The sequence below is a fragment of the Protomyctophum parallelum genome (genome assembly GCF_964188405.1).
Source record: "Protomyctophum parallelum genome assembly, chromosome: 13".
NCBI lineage: Eukaryota > Metazoa > Chordata > Actinopteri > Myctophiformes > Myctophidae > Protomyctophum > Protomyctophum parallelum.
Genome location: NC_139708.1, coordinates 49,047,681 through 49,069,059, shown reverse-complemented (window position 1 = coordinate 49,069,059; position 21,379 = coordinate 49,047,681). Strand labels below are relative to the sequence as shown.

At 45.5% G+C, this 21,379-nt stretch overlaps 1 protein-coding gene across 1 annotated transcript in view; it reads right to left on the bottom strand.

Annotated features, from left to right (window-relative positions):
* LOC310868737 (protein unc-80 homolog) overlaps nt 1-21,379 on the bottom strand; it is a gene marked incomplete at both ends in the record, with an annotated part of 182,345 nt that overhangs the window by 43,564 nt on the left and 117,402 nt on the right. Inside the window, 11 exon segments of the mRNA XM_083779197.1 lie at nt 768-863; nt 1,528-1,698; nt 1,982-2,078; nt 3,528-3,666; nt 5,082-5,216; nt 9,040-9,305; nt 12,112-12,292; nt 14,985-15,086; nt 17,938-18,027; nt 18,704-18,798; nt 20,554-20,737. Coding sequence (XP_083635323.1) covers nt 768-863; nt 1,528-1,698; nt 1,982-2,078; nt 3,528-3,666; nt 5,082-5,216; nt 9,040-9,305; nt 12,112-12,292; nt 14,985-15,086; nt 17,938-18,027; nt 18,704-18,798; nt 20,554-20,737 — 1,556 coding nt within the window.

Sequence of the window (21,379 nt, the reverse complement as noted above, 5' to 3'; positions counted from 1 at the left end):
CTGGGTTCCCGAGGCTACATTCATGCTGACGCAATGACTGTCTGTTTCTGGCTAAGCTTTACGCGCGCCGCAGGGCACATGAACCTCTCCGTCTCCGGTCAGTGCTGGTTGTTGTTTATTTGCATGGCTCAGAAAATGAGTGACAAACTAAAATGAGAACGTTATCGAGTTGTTGGAGGAGGAGGAGGTGAATAATAATGTTATATTTCTTAATGTGTTCTCGGGCCGCTGCTGCTGCTACTTTACCTGGATCATCTTTTCATTTTGACATGACTCACATGAAATAATAATCCTGTAGCGGAACCGCGTGTAGCGTTTGGTTTCATTAACGCGATCGTCACAAAATAGCCTACAGCTGCTGCTACCAAAGATTGGACATTTTTAAACGACGCAAAACTTAGAATTCCCCTCTTGCGTACCAGTGCCACGTGTCCCGCGGACCGGCACCGGTGTTTGGGAAACTCTGATATAGATGATACATGCACTGTGACTGTGTCATATTGGAGAGGCCACTGAATGCACACTTGCGCAGTGCTTTGTTTGACATGCTCCGTATTTGAGCGCGCGGCACCTCCACCCGCCCCTGATAAATCCCCCCCCCCCCCCCGCCGCCAGAAACGATAAATCGATACGACTTCAACTTTACTGTCTTTACTGTCAACTGGGAAAAATCTCAAGTCGTTAATGCCCTAACACACAGACACACACACACACAGACACACACACACACACACACACACACACACACACACACACACGGGGCTGACCTGAGGTTGGGGCCTCCTGACATGGTGTGGTTGGCCGTGGTGGCGCCGCCCTTGTGGCCCTGATCACAGCGGGACATCTGGGGGGCCGTCATGGGTCTGTTGGTGGAGGGGGGGGGGGGGGAGACAGATTGTCATGCCAAGACCAAGCTATCATAATACATTCCCGTTGCAGTCAGAACTGCAGCATCACTCCCAATCTTCTGCCGTAGTCTGAAAACCCACCTTTTCAGACTCCATCATGGCCCGTAGCACTTACCCTATACCCCCTTAGATAGCATTTCTGTAGACTTAGATAGCATTTGATACAGACTTATAGCATGTTATGTAGACAGCACTATAGTTGCATTGTATGTAGTCATAGCACGTCATAGTACATATGTATAGCATAGTATAGTATATATGTATAGTTTAAAGTTTATATGTATAGTTTCATTATATAGATATTCCACTGTTACGTTCTTAGGGTTGCGCATGTTTCATGATAAATGCTTTTTATGTGACGTTTTAACCCATTCTGACCGGGCACCCATTTCGGTGTCGGCATCATGTTATGCTTTAGCTATTGAAAAATAGCAGACCTACAAGCTCGTAGCGCGCCACCGAGTGGCGCGCTACGAGCTTGTAGGTCTGCTATTTTTGAAAAAATCGAAGAACGACTGACATTTTTTAGAATCTGATCTCAGGTCAGAATGGGTCAATCAGACCAGTGTGTGTCCAGTGGAAACCTCGTATGAATCTGATCTCAGGTCAGAATGCATACCGTGTGAGCGTCTCAGAGCTGTACAGCAGCGCCTGCAGCGAGGTGGCCAGGGCGGCGATGGCGGCGATCTCGTCTCTGGCCGCCGAGGCCGTCTCCATGGTGACCGTGTTGCTCTTCAGCTTCTGGAGGAAGCAGGGAACCAGCGCCTCCAGGACCATCAGCATCTGGAGACTACACACACACACACCACACACACCACACACACACACGCACCACACCACACACACACACACACACCATCATCATCGGCGGTCACTCGTATCCGAGTATGACTGTCCTCCTTATTGGTCCTTGTGGGTCGTCAGGTGGCGATGGAGGCCGATTGTGGAACCCGATTACTCTGGTGCAGTGTGGACAGGTGAATGTACGTAGTGGTGGGTGTGTGTGTGTGTGTGTGTGTGTGTGTGTGTGTGTGTGTGTGCGTGCGTGTGTGCGTGCGTGCGTGCGTGCGTACCTCCTGAATGATTCTGGGGCGTAGGCCACTACAGTCACACACAACTTGATGGCCTCGCTGATGGAGAAGGCCAGGTCCTCGTTGCCATAGCAGAAATCTGAAACAATATGGACAAGTACCGCAACATTGTACTACTAAATACAGTATACAGCATATTATATTTTACAATAGAATGTGTGTGATGTTTTACCGAAGGAGCATATTATATTTTATAATAGAATGTGTGTAATGTTTTACCGAAGGAGCATATTATATTTTCTAATAGAATGTGTGTGATGTTTTACCGAAGGAGCATATTATATTTTCTAATAGAATGTGTGTGATGTTTTACCGAAGGAGCATATTATATTTTATAATAGAGTGTGTGTGATGTTTTACCGAAGGAGCATATTATATTTTATAATAGAATGTGTGTGATGTTTTACCGAAGGAGCATATTTTATAATAGAATGTGTGTGATGTTTTACCGAAGGAGCATATTTTATAATAGAATGTGTGTGATGTTTTACCGAAGGAGCATATTATATTTTATAATAGAATGTGTGTGATGTTTTACCGAAGGAGCATATTATATTTTATAATAGAATGTGTGTGATGTTTTACATAGAAGGAGCATATTATATTTTATAATAGAATGTGTGTGATGTTTTACAGAAGGAGCATATTATATTTTATAATAGAATGTGTGTGATGTTTTACCGAAGGAGCATATTATATTTTCTAATAGAATGTGTGTGATGTTTTACCGAAGGAGCATATTATATTTTATAATAGAATGTGTGTGATGTTTTACCGAAGGAGCATATTATATTTTATAATAGAATGTGTGTGATGTTTTACCGAAGGAGCATATTATATTTTATAATAGAATGTGTGTGACGTTTTACAGAAGGAGCATATTATATTTTCTAATAGAATGTGTGTGATGTTTTACCGAAGGAGCATATTATATTTTATAATAGTACTAGAAATCAAAAGTTTCTGGTACCTCTAGAAAGTCTAGAACAAAAGCCAAATCAAATATGATGTAAAAATAAACTTGACATTTTATTACATTCAATGTGTGTACTCATCTCATTCAGTTGTGAAAACAGAAAAGAGTATATTTATTTATTTATTGATTGACAACTTTATTAACAGGCTTTGGGCCTGTATAATGTCGGAATAATAAGCCCCTATAAGCCCCTATAGGGCCCTATAGGCTTGTTTCCATTATATAATGTATAATGTCGGAATCGGTCAGATTCCAAAGAACGCTACCAGAGCATCAAATCTCGTACCACCCGTCTCAGTAACAGTTTCTACCCCCAGGCAGTCAGGCTGCTGAACAGCTGACCTTGCACTGTTTTGTCACTTCACTTGCTTCTTTCTGTTTGTCTGTCTTTTTCTTGCACTACAGTATATAGATGTTTGTTTATGTCCTGTGTATGTAAGACTGAGAGTGCTCTGAGCAAAACAATTTTCATTGTATTTATACTCTGCGTCTATACACATGACAAATAAACCTGAACCTGAATCATGGTGTGTGTTATTAGTATTACTTTACCGAGGGAGCGTAGAGGTTTCTCTGCCTTCACCAGCTCTCCAGCCTCCAGCGCGTCCTCGGTCTCTCCCTCCAGAGACACCAGCAGGTCAAAGAGACACTGGGCCGACACCCCTTTAGACAGGCCTGTGCTGGTGCTGGTCTGGCATGATGGAAACGCAACACTGGTTAAGACATGTTTTACTGGTCTATGAGGGAAACACAACACTGGTTAAGACATGTTTTACTGGTCTATGATGGAAACACAACACTGGTTAAGACATGTTTTACTGGTCTGTGATGGAAACACAACACTGGTTAAGACATGTTTTACTGGTCTATGATGGAAACACAACACTGGTTAAGACATGTTTTACTGGTCTATGATGGAAACACAACACTGGTTAAGACATGTTTTACTGGTCTGTGAGGGAAACACAACACTGGTTAAGACATGTTTTACTGGTCTATGATGGACGGACGTATTGATTGATTGATTGAACATGTTTATGTCACAGTATAGTAGAATTCATTTGAAAACAGTTTCAGAATACGTTGCTGGACCCAAAGAATTACCGAATGAAGACAAAAGTGGAATGTCCGCAACACACGATATAGTTCTGCTCCCAGTCTTTTTTCATTTCAACTTTAACCCATTTCGACCTGAGATCAGATTCTAAAAACGTTCTTCTACATCCTGACAGTTTTCTGAAAAAGCTATGTTTGATTTTTCAAAAATAGCTATAAAGCATAACATAATGCTCACACCAAAATGGATTAAGGTTGAAATAAAAGTAACATAAGTCAATACAAAAAGAACTGTCAGGTTGAGGACGAAACAGCCATGGAAAGCACCAAGACTTGTTCACGTCTGATCTGGGTCCTCCATTTTCAATTCATCATTCACAGTTCATCATCATTCATCATTCATCATTTAACACATTGGATCCTAAGGACGCGTATACTCGTCCTATAAATGAATTACGCGGGGCGCTCATGACGACTGGGCTCGTCTTAAAGGGACACTTCACCCTTTTTGCAAAAAAATATATGTTAATGACGTTTAGAAGCTTTAGATCACTTTCTTGGGGGTATTTATGTGTGTAATATGTGGTTTTAGATATTTTAGATTGTAGCAGTGAGCCTGTTGTCTCTGATGTCATGGACACTGGTCTCACTACCTTCCTGGACTACAATTCCCATAATTCTTTGGTGCACTGCTCCTCCTTGTGGATAGGGGGAGAGCTGTCTTACTGAGACAACATGTAGTCCAGGAAGGAAGTGAACCCAGTGTCCATGACATCAGAGACACCGGGCTCACTGCTACAATCTAAAATATCTAAAACCACATATTACACACATAAAGATCTCCAGGGAAGTGATCTAAAGCTTCTAAACGTCATTAACATATATTTTTTAGCAAAAAGGGTGAAGTGTCCCTTTAACTAAGGCGTTTGATATCGCTATAAGAAAGCCTCCGCTGTGTTTCATCTTTGTGCGTGTGTGTGTGTGTGTGTGTGTGTGTGTGTGTGTGTGTGTGTGCGCGTGTGCATGTGTGTGCGTGTGTGTGGACCTTACGGTGAACTCGAGCAGCGGAGCCACGCTGGCGAACAGCTGCAGCACGAAGGGCTTCCTGTGCAGAATGTAGAACTGCCGGCAGCAGAACTGGATGCCCTGCCTCAGCAGGGGGTTGCTCTCATAGTCGGCATACACCTGGTGAGGAGATTAGACACGTTTAACACACTCCCTACTTTTGGTGGAATGCTCCGCCATAAGGAATGTAATAACCTTCCGCTCTTGGCTGGAATTCTCCGCCAGATAATCTTTATTATTGATATCAAACCGGGAAAGCTGATTTCTATTTTTTTCATTATTATTTTGGCTTCGCCTTTCCTTCTTTTTAGCGATCCTAGACCGGGTTTGCGCAACAGCGGTCCCGTCCACCTCCCAGTATACAGGCAGACTAAAAGCTGAATAACTAACCTAATCTACGGAGCTCTCCATGGTTTGGAGAATTAGCGCGATGTTCGGAGGTCTTTGCTGATCATCCGGTGGTCTAGATGGAAACATTGGCGCTTTCTAGAGCAAGGATGGCTATAGTTTAGCTCTCTAGCATTGACGCTATTTATTAGCATAATGATGGACGCCCACAGCATCCGTTCTAGTTCTGTGTGTGCACCCTCTAAATCGCCCCCCCGCAGCCCGTAGCAGTCTGAGGTTGGATTTGCGTCCAGCAGGTGGCAGTAAACCTGTTTTAAAGGCGTAGTGAAACGGAAATGGTGGACATTTTATTTTAAAGTTTCAGACAGTTTGAAGTTGAATCACCGCTTTGAAGTTTCTGAACCAATCAGAGCGTCGCATCCCTTTAGGCGATGGGACGGTAGCTATAGGGACGGTAGCTATGCTACACACAGTACGCATGGAGTGTGTTTGTTTACAACTCAGATGGTCGGCCAGCTGTACCATTTTTACTGATATGTGGCTTAATTCTACCCTATAATGTTTTCAGATACATATTTTAGCGTGATGGTTAAGTTGAAGCCGAGTAATACACTGTCTGGATGTTATCTTGAATGGGAATGAAAACGGAGGATTTCTGTAATCAGTGGCAGCTGTGCTGGACAGTGTTGGATATGGGGAATTAAACGGGTGAGCTTCATTTTTATTGGTTTTTATCGATGTGGGCCTCGACGTGTCATCACACAGTACGTTTTAGTTTTCAGGAAGTAAAAAAATACACAAAAATGAGAATTTGCCCATTTTTTAGGTATGCCCATAATGATGGCCACGGATATGGTCTAAAAGTGTGAAAAAGACGTTTTTCACACTTTTAGACCATATCCGTGGTCATTATATGGGCATACATACCTAACAATGGATGCCAAAAAAATGTGAAAATTCTCATTTGTGTGTGTTTTTATATCAAAGGTCCATAAAAACGATTGCATTATTTATTTATTAAAACGAAAACGTGCTGCATGATGACGTGTAGAGATACACATCGATAAAAGCCAATAACAATGAAGCTCACCCGTTTAATTTCCCATATTTGCGCGTCCGTCCATCACAGCTGCTACTGATTACAGAATACTCCGTTTTTATTTCCATTCCAGATAACATCCAGACAGTGTATTACTCGCTTTCAACTTAATCATCACGCTAGAATATGTATCTGAAAACATTATATGGAAGAAATAAGCCACATAACAGTAAACTGGTTGTGCTGGCCGACCATATGATTTATAAACAAACAACACCACGCTGTTGCGCCTAGCATAGCTACCGTCCCTAGCTACCGTCCCATCGCCTGAAGGGATGCGACGCTCTGATTGGTTCAGAAACTTCAGACCGGTGTTTCATGTTGAAACACCATTTTCATGTTGTTCACCATTTCCGTTTCACTGCGCCTTTAAACACATTGACTGCCTAACACAAGTTTCCCGGGTTTTGGTTTAGACACTGGAGGCCACTGTTGGCCACTGGAGGTCACTGTTGGCCACTGGAGGCCACTGTTGGCCACTGGAGGCCACTGTTGGCCACTGGAGGTCACTGTTGGCCACTGGAGGCCACTGTTGGCCACTGGAGGCCACTGTTGGCCACTGGAGGCCACTGTTGGCCACTGGAGGTCACTGTTGGCCACTGGAGGCCACTGTTGGCCACTGGAGGTCACTGTTGGCCACTGGAGGTCACTGTTGGCCACTGGAGGTCACTGTTGGCCACTGGAGGCCACTGTTGGCCACTGGAGGCCACTGTTGGCCACTGGAGGCCACTGTTGGCCACTGGAGGTCACTGTTGGCCACTGGAGGCCACTGTTGGCCACTGGAGGCCACTGTTGGCCACTGGAGGTCACTGTTGGCCACTGGAGGCCACTGTTGGCCACTGGAGGCCACTGTTGGCCACTGGAGGTCACTGTTCGCTAACTTATGCGACATCATTCTCTGTGACACGATTGCACCACGTGGATCACATGACCAAAAAAGGAAAAGATTAAAAAAATGGTGATGCAATTCCTACTGGCCCGACAGAGCCATACATTCCAATTGGATGAAGATGATGTAACCCGACGTGGCCACTGTGTTGTTTTTGGCAGGAAATGTAGGTTTTTTAGTTTTAGTCGTAGTCTCTTGAATAGTTTTCAGGACTAAATTATTTTAGTCGACTAAATCGACACTAAAATTGTAAAATGACTTATACTGGATATCTTCTTGTCCACTAGAAGATCCAGGGATCCACTGACCTGTAGCATGGTGGGCAGGGATCCAGGGATCCACTGACCTGTAGCATGGTGGGCAGGGATCCAGGGATCCACTGACCTGTAGCATGGTGGGCAGGGATCCAGGGATCCACTGACCTGTAGCATGGTGGGCAGGGATCCAGGGATCCACTGACCTGTAGCATGGTGGGCAGGGATCCAGGGTTCCACTGACCTGTAGCATGGTGGGCAGGGATCCAGGGATCCACTGATCTGTATGTAGCATGGTGGGCAGGGATCCAGGGATCCACTGACCTGTAGCATGGTGGGCAGGGATCCAGGGATCCACTGACCTGTAGCATGGTGGGCAGGGATCCAGGGATCCACTGACCTGTAGCATGGTGGGCAGGGATCCAGGGATCCACTGACCTGTAGCATGGTGGGCAGGGATCCAGGGATCCACTGACCTGTAGCATGGTGGGCAGGGATCCAGGGATCCACTGACCTGTAGCATGGTGGGCAGGGATCCAGGGATCCACTGACCTGTAGCATGGTGGGCAGGGATCCAGGGATCCACTGACCTGTAGCATGGTGGGCAGGGATCCAGGGATCCACTGACCTGTAGCATGGTGGGCAGGGATCCAGGGATCCACTGATCTGTATGTAGCATGGTGGGCAGGGATCCAGGGATCCACTGACCTGTAGCATGGTGGGCAGGGATCCAGGGATCCACTGACCTGTAGCATGGTGGGCAGGGATCCAGGGATCCACTGACCTGTAGCATGGTGGGCAGGGATCCAGGGATCCACTGACCTGTAGCATGGTGGACAGGGATCCAGGGATCCACTGACCTGTAGCATGGTGGACAGGGATCCAGGGATCCACTGACCTGTAGCATGGTGGGCAGGGATCCAGGGATCCACTGACCTGTAGCATGGTGGGCAGGGATCCAGGGATCCACTGACCTGTAGCATGGTGGGCAGGGATCCAGGGATCCACTGACCTGTAGCATGGTGGGCAGGGATCCAGGGATCCACTGACCTGTAGCATGGTGGGCAGGGATCCAGGGATCCACTGACCTGTAGCATGGTGGGCAGGGATCCAGGGATCCACTGACCTGTAGCATGGTGGGCAGGATCCAGGGATCCACTGACCTGTAGCATGGTGGGCAGGGATCCAGGGATCCACTGACCTGTAGCATGGTGGGCAGGGATCCAGGGATCCACTGACCTGTAGCATGGTGGGCAGGGATCCAGGGATCCACTGACCTGTAGCATGGTGGGCAGGGATCCAGGGATCCACTGACCTGTAGCATGGTGGGCAGGGATCCAGGGATCCACTGACCTGTAGCATGGTGGGCAGGATCCACTGGTAGCCGCTCAGGGAGAACAGGTGGTTGAAGTGCACGGCCGTGTTGATGGCCGTGGCGGTGTACTGCCTGAGGAGGGCGCTGTCCTCGGGGTGGAGCAGCAGCGCGCCGTTGAACACGTTGAGGAACAGCATCATCTCGTCGCCCCACGGGTACTCGCTGGGCATGCCCAGGAACACCTCCTCCAGGAGCTTGATCCACAGCACCTTGTGCAGGGTGTCCAGGCCGAAGAGCTCCTTACCTGTGGGCGAGAACACGGAACACGGAACAGAGAACGTGAACATCACCTTGTGCAGCCTGTCCAAGCTCCTTACCTATGGGTGAGAACACGGAACAGAGAACGTGAACATCACCTTGTGCAGCCTGTCCAAGCTCCTTACCTATGGGTGAGAACACGGAACAGAGAACGTGAACGTCACCTTGTGCAGCGTGTCCAGGCCACACAGCTCTCAACTCAAAACTCACCTCTTCACCCTTGCTTTTAGTTGAGTTTTATTTTTATTTTTTTATGTGTTTTTATTTATTTTATGTTCTTATATTCGGTTTTGTTCTCTGCTATTGTTCTATCATTTTAACTACTTGTGTTTTATTGCATTATATTTTTGTGTCCTGCCCTGTGAAGCACTTTGAGCTGCATTTATGTATGAAAAGTGCTATACAAATAAAGTTTATTATTATTTTATTATTATTACCTATGGGCGAGAACACGGAACAGAGAACAAGAACGTCACCTTGTGCAGCGTGTCCAAGGCCAAACAGCTCCTTACCTATGGGTGATAGGCATGTAACGATATATCGTATATCGCGATATATCGATATTATATCCCGACGATATGTATCGATTTATTAAAAATATTTTCAAAAAAAGAAAAAAAACATTATTTTTTTCTTTCTTTTTTTAGGGGGGGCTAGTGTGTGATAAGAAATGTCAGCTGTAATCATATTCCATCATATTCACATGATTTTGGAGAGAAATGAGACAGTAGAGGCCTGGAGAGGGGAGCTGTATATGTGTCTGTGACTGTGCCCAGGTGATGGTCGTTATTGATGCTCATTAATACATCAAGGAAGGCAATTATCTTTGCAATGTAGTTAAATAAAAATTGTGAAAAAGCTTTGGGGGGGGGGAGATAAATCATATAAAAAATAAATGTCTGGAAAATCATTGTGTTGAAAATATCGTGAAAAATCGTATCGTATCGTGAGAAGAAAATGTAATGACGATTGATGCTTTAGGCCGAGATTGTCAATATATTTAGTCTTATAGTTTTAGTCATCATCAGCTTAGTTTTCATTTAGTTTTCGTCAGTGAAAAAAGGGGTAGTCAACGAACATTCTTCGTCATAGTATCAACGAAATCAACGCTGTTGTCGAACAGGAAGAACCACACTTTATTATTATTATTTTTATTTTAAGATATTGTTTTTGCGGCTTACGCCTTTTATTGGTTTTTGAAGGGACAGACAGTAGGCTGACAGGAAACGGGAGAGAGATGGGGGATGACATGCAGTAAAGGCCGTGTCGGGCTCGGGAGTCGAACCCGCGGCACACTGCGACTGGATTACCAGTCGGGTGCCCAGACGGTTACGCCACCGCCTGGGCGACGATTGATGTTTTAGGCCGAGATATGTCAATATATTTAGTCTTAGTTTTAGTCATCATCAGCTTAGTTTTCATTTAGTTTTCGTCAGTGAAAAAAGGGTATAGTCAACGAACATTCTTCGTCATAGTATCAACGAAATCAACGCTGTTGTCGAAACAGGGAGAACCACACTTTGACACAGAGATGAAATGAAGGCCTCGTCCCGCACCCTGAGGTTCGTTGAACAGGGAGAACTCTACTATATGTGACCAAATTTGACTGGGAGACTGCCATTGGATTTTTTCGAACTTTTGTTTTTTCATTTCATATCAAAGCAGGGAATCATAGCTTCAAATTGACATATTGGTTGTTCAGCTTGACCCACCGGTTTTGGAGATATGGCTTATTGTTACGAAGGAACCAGGGGTCGCTCCGACATCATAACCGGGGTGTCAGAGGTGCCTACGCAAGCTAAGACGGATTTGAGCTAAGAATAACCGAGATCAGAAAGCAGACCTAGGACTCCATACCAAGATCTCGCTACCGACCGCCGAACACCAAGAACAGCTTGCGCTCAAGGGAATTCATATCTGTCCCTCCCGTATCTCGGAAAGGTATAGAATACCCTCTGCACTATCCCCGACCAGACCCCCATACTTGGCCTCGGTCACACTTATAGAGTAATGTCTTGCATAAAACAGCGAGTTGAGAAAACAGGCTTGAAAGGTTAACTTCTGTGGTCTCTAACATTACACCTAGCTACATGTTTAAGCATTCTTTTCATAATTTACATGTCAATTTCAGCTTTGACACTTATTTCAGACATGCTCTAGTATGTGAAGAGTCTGCCTGTGCTATTAACTCATTTTGAAAAAAGAAAAAGAAAAAAAGTTTTTCTCCTCTGGTGAAAAGCTGGAATGTGCGCGATGGCAGTCTCTCAGTCAAATCTGGTCACAGATTATGACACAGAGATGAAATGAACGCCCCGTCCCGTACCCTGAGGTTCATTGAACAGGGAGAACTATAGAGGTTAAATGAACGTCCCGTACCCTGAGGTTCGTTGAACAGGGGGAACTACAGAGGTTAAATGAACGTCTCGTACCCTGAGGTTCGTTGAACAGGGAGAACTATAGAGGTTAAATGAACGTCCCGTACCCTGAGGTTCGTTGAACAGGGAGAACCATAGAGGTTAAATGAACGTCCCGTACCCTGAGGTTCGTTGAACAGAACTATAGAGGTTAAATGAACGTCCCGTACCCTGAGGTTCGTTGAACAGAACTATAGAGGTTAAATGAACATCCCGTACCCTGAGGTTCGTTGAACAGGGAGAACTCTAGAGGTTAAATGAACGTCCCGTACCCTGAGGTTCGTTGAACAGGGAGAACTATAGAGGTTAAATGAACGTCCCGTACCCTGAGGTTCGTTGAACAGGGAGAACTCTAGAGGTTAAATGAACGTCCCGTACCCTGAGGTTCGTTGAACAGGGAGAACTCGGCGTCGATGGCGGTGCGAGGGAAGGAGGGCAGCCGGAGCAGGTCCTCCTGGAGCAGGGAGACGTGGGACTGCTTGTGGACGGCCGGCATGTTCTGGGTGAGAGAGATGAGGAACAGGACGCGGCCCACCTCCTCCAGCTTACGGGAAAACACCTGCACACCACACAGAGAGATAGAGAGAGAGAGAGAGAGAGAGAGAACCCATGAAGCGCTTCTTCTTTTCTTTCTTCAGTTAGTTATCGTACTCCTTTTCTAGTTTTTTTAAATATAATTTCAGTTTAACGTCTTACACACAGACCTTGTGATGAACATACAGTGCAGTCAGTACCTGTTTCTGGATCAGCTCCTTGGCCCTTTAGTCTGGTAGCCAGAATGTGAACCCAGAGAATGTTGAGTACACCAACGTTTTATGTTAGAAATGTTTACCATGTAGAAACTGCCGGATGCTAACTTGCTAATATGTTGAGCAATTTTCATAATTGGCATAATATCTGACCATATACCATTAACAACCTATAGGGGGGGGGGGGGGGGGTCGAAATTTCATCATGCTTTATGTAGCATGTGACATATCAAACTAGGGGGTTTTCATGATGCTGAATCCATTCCAAGCATCAGTTTTGCACACAAAAAAACACTCCTTTGGCTAAACCGGCCATAGCCGTCATCACAAATCTTTTTTTTTTTAATATATATATTTTTTTTTTATCCCACGATTTTGTAACCCATTTTTCACCCCTGTGTCAATCATCTAGTGTGATCCTGGGCTCTACACACCCTCCACCAACCTAGTCCCCATATATGGGGGACAAGGGGAGAGCAACGGACTTGAACTGCTTCCTTCATGCCTGAGTGTCCAAGTTGCTCCTTTACACCTGACAGGGGGGAGTTTCCCTGGTTGGACGTATAGCGCGTGGAAGGAACACGTTATTCCAACCAGTTCCTTTCCCCTCCATCAGGCGCCCCGGCTGGCCAGGGGGAGGCAGTTTAGTGACCAGGTTTTAGTTTAGTGGCCGTCATCACAAATCTGATGATGTCAGCACATTTGGCTGTGGCTATGGCTATGGCTGTTTTAGCGCAAAACTGATGCTTGGAATGGATTCAGCATCATGAAAACTCCCTAGATTGACATGTCACATGCTACATAACGCATGATGATATTTTGACTTTTTTTGCCTTCTATAGGTTGTTAATTAATGGTATGGTCACATATTATGCCAATTATAAAAATTGCTCAACATAATTATGCAAGTTAGCAATCGGCAGTTTCTACATACTGGGGACCCATACTAAACATTTATAACATAAAACGTTGGTGTCAGTGTTGTTTTCGTCGACTAAAACTAAGACGAAAAATGTTCGTCGACTACCTTTTTCCACTGAAGAAAACTAAATGGAAACTAAATGAAAACTATGCTATATGGTGACTAAAACTAAGACTAAATATACTGACAATTTCGTCAACAAATAAAAACTAGACTAAAATGTTAGGAAGGGACTAGTGGACAAGAGATCCAGTTTCATGCTGGGTTGCATGCTGAAAATAGAAGATCTACAATCTCACAACGCGTCACGCTGCGACGCGTTGTGAGATTGTAGATCTGCTATTTTCAACATGCAACCAAAGTGTAAAATATGTCATTACAACGACATCAAGGCCTGTCAAAACACATTTTAGTCGACTAAATCAACTGTAGATTTAGTCGACTAAAACTAGACTAACACTAAGACATTCCAGGTGACTATAATGTGACTAAACTAAATGAAGTTTCAGACCAAAGACTATGACTAAACTAAAATAGAAATTTGCTGCCAAAAACAACACTGCCGGGTTCACAATGGGGCTCTATGGGCTGGCTACTAGACTACTTCTCGGTAGTACCTGTTTCTGGATCAGCTCCTGGCCCTTCTCCGGCAGCATGTGGACCAGGTTGAGCTACACTAGTACCTGTTTCTGGATCAGCTCCTGGCCCTTCTCCGGCAGCATGTGGACCAGGTTGAGCTACAGTACCTGTTTCTGGATCAGCTCCTGGCCCTTCTCCGGCAGCATGTGGACCAGGTTGAGCTACACTAGTACCTGTTTCTGGATCAGCTCCTGTCCCTTCTCCGGCAGCATGTGGACCAGGTTGAGCTACACTAGTACCTGTTTCTGGATCAGCTCCTGGCCCTTCTCCGGCAGCATGTGGACCAGGTTGAGCTACAGTACCTGTTTCTGGATCAGCTCCTGGCCCTTCTCCGGCAGCATGTGGACCAGGTTGAGCTACAGTACCTGTTTCTGGATCAGCTCCTGGCCCTTCTCCGGCAGCATGTGGACCAGGTTGAGCTACAGTACCTGTTTCTGGATCAGCTCCTGGCCCTTCTCCAGCAGCATGTGGACCAGGTTGAGCTACAGTACCTGTTTCTGGATCAGCTCCTGGCCCTTCTCCGGCAGCATGTGGACCAGGTTGAGCTACGGTACCTGTTTCTGGATCAGCTCCTGGCCCTTCTCCGGCAGCATGTGGACCAGGTTGAGCTACGGTACCTGTTTCTGGATCAGCTCCTGGCCCTTCTCCGGCAGCATGTGGACCAGGTTGAGCTACACTAGTACCTGTTTCTGGATCAGCTCCTGGCCCTTCTCGGGCAGCATGTGGACCAGGTTGAGCTACAGTACCTGTTTCTGGATCAGCTCCTGGCCCTTCTCCGGCAGCATGTGGACCAGGTTGAGCTACACTAGTACCTGTTTCTGGATCAGCTCCTGGCCCTTCTCGGGCAGCATGTGGACCAGGTTGAGCTACAGTACCTGTTTCTGGATCAGCTCCTGGCCCTTCTCCGGCAGCATGTGGACCAGGTTGAGCTACACTAGTACCTGTTTCTGGATCAGCTCCTGGCCCTTCTCCGGCAGCATGTGGACCAGGTTGAGCTGGGGCGACACAGACCTTCGGAACGGATAGATGTCCCTGACGTAGGTCTGGAGGAAACACATGCAGGGACATGCTAGGATTACGGGAGCACTTTGGACCACTGGAAACTCTATTTTAGTGCCTAGACAACGTTGATTTCGTCAAATAATACTATGACAAAAAAATGTTCGTCGACTACCTTTTTTCCCTGACAAAAACTAAATGGAAACGAAATGAAAACTAAGCTATGATGACTAAAACTTTTGTTGACAATTCCGTCAACAGAAAAAAGTTAGAAAGTGACTAGTGGACAAGAGATCCAGTATGCAGTAAGTCATTTTACACTTGGTTGCATGCTGAAAATAGCTGATCTACAATTTACAATTCAGGCATTTAGCAGACGCTCTACAGTAAGCAAGAACAAAAAACATGGTAATACATCAAATACATATCAAATAGTCATCATGAATCATACGTAAGCGGTAACCTAACAGTGGAATATCTATCTAATTAAACTATATGTGTATACACTAGAGTGCTATGTCTACATAAAGTGCTATTTAAGTTACATAAGTTGAGCCTGTGCATACGCCTCTAGGAGGTCGAGGCTAGGGCAAGTACTACAGTCTACGATCTACAAGTTCACAAGGCATCGCAGCGCAATCGTGTCGCGATGCCTTGCGTTGCGATCGAAGTGTATAAGTGTATAATGAGCCATTATGACGGCATCAAGGCCCACCAAAATACATTTTTAGTCAACTAAATCAAATGTAGATTGCTGTCGCTAAATATCATAAGATTTTAGTCGACTAAAACTAGACTAACACTAAGACATTCCAGGTGACTAAAATGTGACAAAATGAAAACTACTCAAGAGACTATGACTAAAAAAACAGACAACATTTTGGTACAATACACAATGCATGCCCTCAAGCCTATAGGCTAATCTCTCAAGACAGATTATGGTAAATACACAAATATACATATATTTCTCTTTCACCGAATGGGTTCCCAGATGGAGCCTATAGGCTTACTCGCCAAGCTCATGTAATTTCACGCAAAGTATTTAATGTTTAATGTGTCAACTTTATTTTAACCCATTCTGAACGGGAACCCATTTTGGTGTTGGCATCATGTCATGCTTTAGCTATTTAAAAATAGCAGATCTACAAGCTCATATCGCGCCACCGAGTGGCGCGATACGAGCTTGTAGGTCTGCTATTTTTGAAACAACTGACATTTTTAGAATCTGATCTCAGGTCAGAATGGGTTAATCAGACACAGTGTGTGTCCGGCGGAAACCTCGTATGAATCTGATCTCAGGTCAGAATGGGATAATGTCCAAAGTGTGTGTGAAAATGTCATACCAATCCGTAAGACACTCAATTAGCAATGTAGTGTAGGACTTCGATACAATAGATGATGTAATAATAAACATAGTGAACAAGCTATAGTCACAGATAGGAAGGCTGTACTGTAGGTACAGTATATGTGTATCTATTACATGACGAAATACGTACGTACCATTGCTGTTTTTGGCAGCAAATTTAGATTTTAGTTTTAGTCATAGTCTCCTGAATGGTTTTCACTTAGTTTTGGTCACATTTTAGTCACCCGGAATGTTTTAGTGTTAGTCTAGTTTTAGTCGACTAAATGTCATAAGATTTTAGTCGACTGAATCTACAGGTGATTTAGTCGACTAAAATGTGTTTTGGCGGGCCTTGATGCCGTCGTGATGACTGATTTTACACTTGCGACGCGTTGTGAGCTTGTAGATCGGCTATTTTCAGCATGCAACTAATTGTAGAATGACTTATACTGGATCTCTTGTCCACTAGTCCCTTACTGACATTTTAGTCTAGTTTTTATTTGTTGACGAAATTGTCAATATATTTGGTCTTAGTTTTAGTCATCGTAGCTTAGTTTTCATGTAGTTTCCATTTCGTTTTCGTCAGTGGAAAAGGGCAGTAGACGAACATTTTTCGTTTTGGTTTTAGTCGACGAAAACAATTCACTGGTACGTACAGTACGAAATAATGTATTACTGGTGCGAGATTCCACATCGGATGGCTAAAGGTTTACGATTGTGTGTGTGTGTGAATGGGTGAATGTAATGGACAATCGACAGTGCTTTGGATAAAAGCGCTATATAAATTCACCATTTACCACATACTGTAATATGCTGTAATTATATAATGAAAAACATCTGATGACCACATTAGTACAGCAGGGGTGGGACGATTCAATTACCTTCTGATTCAATGCGATATCAATACCTAGGGTGCTGATATATTATTGCGATATATTTCGATTCTGTGATGTTTTTGCGACGTTTTTCCCCAAGTTACTTTGCTTTTTATTATCCCATTCTGACCTGAGATCAGATTCATACGAGGTTTCCGCCGGACACACACTGGTCTGATGAACCCATTCTGACCTGAGATCAGATTCTAAAAATGTCAGTCGTTCTTCGATTAAAAAAAAAATAGCAGACCTACAAGCTCGTATCGCGCCACCGAGTGGCGCGATACGAGCTTGTAGATCTGCTATTTTTCAATAGGTAAAGCACGACACGATGCTAACACCAAAATGGGTTCCCGTACAGAATGGGATATACCAGAACATTTTAAAACAATTATAAACGATATATAGACCGTGAAAAGTTCAATCATACACTTCAATGCAAGCCAGATAACGTCAGTCAGTCTTTCTGTCATGAAAACATTTATAAATATAAATAAATGAATAAATACAAAAATTATACTGAACTTTAACTGATTTTAATAGTGGCGTTAGAAATTGTGATATCAATTTTTGTATGTATTTATTTATTTTATAACTTTTTTTCCCCACCCCTATACAGTAAATGGAATACACCTCAAACATTCTGTATACAACAACAAGCTGACTGTTCCCCACCTTGGCATAATGAATGAGGTTCCAGCGTTTGTCCATGAGGAAGTAGTGTGCCGATCTGGCCTCGGGAATGTTGAAGAATTCCAGGCACTCCTGGATGGGAGAGACCAGAAGTTATAACATAACTGCATCATCTCCTGGATAGAGAGACCAGAGGTCTATCCATGTTTTCAAATTCGTCTGTGTTATCCACTGTTTTCTACCAGGGAGGGGTGGAGCGGAGGGGAGCAGGGGGGGGCGGGCGCTCAGATCGATGAACCAATATTATGCAGCGCATGAGAAATACGTTAGCGCCTCTTAGGGCTGCACAATATATCGTTATCGTATCGTTATCGAGGTATGAACATGCACAATATCAGTATCGCAATATAGATATATCGTCGACATATCGATATATTGTCTATATCGACAATATATCGTCCACTTCTAAAGCCAGCCCTCTATTTTAGCCTGTGCCCCTCGGAAAATAAACCATCACTCGTTTGTCCCTCTGTCCTGTTGTAGCCTGGCTCCAGCCCTGCATCGCTAGCCACGCCCATTAAGAAAATATGTTCTGGCGATTCAGGTCTGGACGACGGTGTCAGCTATCGCAGCCCTAGCGCCTCTAGACCAGAAAGCATGCTGGCTGGGCCCCGGCTATACCGCAAGAGTGCAACCTGGCGACCATCTGAATGGGTGAATGCCACTGGAGTCTGAGCCCAACATGGCAACCATCTGAATGGGTTGCCAGACTTGAGTCTGAGCCCTATTTCATCATTTCATCACTTACTTTGAGCAGAGCTTCGAACTGGGTGTCCTCGTGGACTGGAAGCTGTGTAGGAATATCGCACTCGTTCTGCCCGTGCACCACCAGGGTCTTAGTTCCTGGAAAACAAGTGAATTGAAAGGGGTTTTCCAAAGGGGGTTTTCCAAAGGGGTTTTCCAGGAAGCGCACAAAAGGTTTGAAGCCGATGGGGCCAGCAGTCTACGTATGGAGAGAGACACACAGACAGGGGCAAACAGAACGTCACCATCTCAACCCACACACACAGACAGACAGGGGCAAAAACATCATCTCAATCCACACAGACAGACAGGGTCAAAAACAATGTCTCAATCCACACAGACAGACAGGGGCAAACAGAACATCACCATCTCAACCCACACACACAGACAGACAGGGGGCAAAAACATCGTCTCAATCCACACAGACAGACAGGGGGCAAAAACATCGTCTCAATCCACACAAGACAGACAGGGGCAAAAACATCGTCTCAATCCACACAGACAGACAGGGGCAAAAACATCGTCTCAATCCACACAGACAGACAGGGGCAAAAACATCGTCTCAATCCACACAGACAGACAGGGTCAAAAACAATGTCTCAATCCACACAGATAGACAGGGGCAAAAACATCGTCTCAATCCACACAGACAGACAGAGGCAAAAACATCATCTCAACCCACACAGACAGACAGGGGCAAAAACATCGTCTCAATCCTCACAGACAGACAGGGGCAAAAACATCATCTCAATCCACACACACAGACAGGGGCAAAAACATCGTCTCAATCCACACAGACAGACAGGGGGCAAAAACATCGTCTCAATCCACACAGACAGACAGGGGCAAAAACATCGTCTCAATCCACACAGACAGACAGGGGCAAAAACATCGTCTCAATCCACACAGACAGACAGGGGCAAAAACATCGTCTCAATCCACACAGACAAACAGGGGCAAAAACATCGTCTCAATCCACACAGACAAACAGGGGCAAAAACATCGTCTCAATAGCCACTAGGTGGCAGCATAATACTGCAGGGGGAAGACTTCAGCACCATGGACAGGGACATGAGGTGAGGTTCAACCATAGCTATTAAAAAACATCGCAGCCTGTCTCCAACTGTCTCCATGTTATCTCCGTGTCCCCTAGGGCAGGGGTTCTCAACCCCGCCCCCCCCCCCCCCCCCCCCCCCCCCACCACCAATACAAAATAACCTTAATAATAGAGAAAATATATCATAAATGAATACTGTTTGTTTTTGGCGACACCCCCCCCCCTCCCCCGAGAGGTTGCGACCCATGAATTGAGAACCCCTTGCCTTAGGCTAGGTACCCTCACACGTTCTCCCCGTGTCCCCTAGGGTAGGTACCCTCACATGTTCTCCCCGTGTCCCCTAGGGTAGGTACCCTCACACGTTCTCCCCGTGTCCCCTAGGGTAGGTACCCTCACATGTTCTCCCCGTGTCCCCTAGGGTAGGTACCCTCACACGTTCTCCCCGTGTCCCCTAGGGTAGGTACCCTCACATGTTCTCCCCGTGTCCCCTAGGGTAGGTACCCTCACATGTTCTCCCCGTGTCCCCTAGGGTAGGTACCCTCACATGTTCTCCCCGTGTCCCCTAGGGTAGGTACCCTCACATGTTCTCCCCGTGTCCCCTTAGGGTAGGTACCCTCACATGTTCTCCCCGTGTCCCCTAGGGTAGGTACCCTCACATGTTCTCCACGTGTCCCCTTAGGGTAGGTACCCTCAAATGTTCTCCCCGTGTCCCCTAGGGCAGTAGGTACCCTCACATGTTCTCCCCGTGTCTCTTAGATTAAAAAAAATATGGGTTACAAAAATGGCAAAAAGTTCACCTGGCATGGAGGCGGTGACCAGCAGTTTCACCTCACACTGTTCCTTCTTCATGGTCTGCTTCAGGTCCTTGAAGAAGAGGCCCTCCACGTAGCCCACCACCTCCCACAGGAAGGTGAGCGTGGCGGAGATGGCGTCCATGCCCCACTCGCAGGGCGTGCGCACAAAGTACATGATGAGCCCCACCTGAGAGACACAAAGTACAGTATCAGCCCCCACCTTGAGAGACACAAAGTACAGTATCAGCCCCACCTGAGAGACACAAAGTACAGTATCAGCCCCACCTGAGAGACACAAAGTACAGTATCAGCCCCACCTGAGAGACACAAAGTACAGTATCAGCCCCACCTGAGAGACACAAAGTACAGTATCAGCCCCACCTTGAGAGACACAAAGTACAGTATCAGCCCCACCTTGAGAGACACAAAGTACAGTATCAGCCCCACACCTGCCCAGAGAGAGAGAGAGAGAGTGGGGGACGGACGGTGGGATGTGACGGGGAGAAAGCAACGTGGGAGAATTGAGAGAATAAAAGATAATTCAAAAAGTGATAGATGAGACAAGAGAGCAGTTAAAGAGACTAGAGATGTCATCTCGTTATAATAATACTTCCACGATGTGACGCACACACATCAAACAGCCTCTCTCTCTCTCTCTCTCTCTCTCTCTCTCTCACTCTTTCATAGTTGAGCATAATGCTTTGATGTGGTGACTGTCTGTCTGCCAGATACGGTTTGCCAGCAGGAATTGGCACTCGAATACATTATGTATATAATTACATATTACTGATGATCAGTTTGGGAAACACGGAAATCTGAACGCAACATG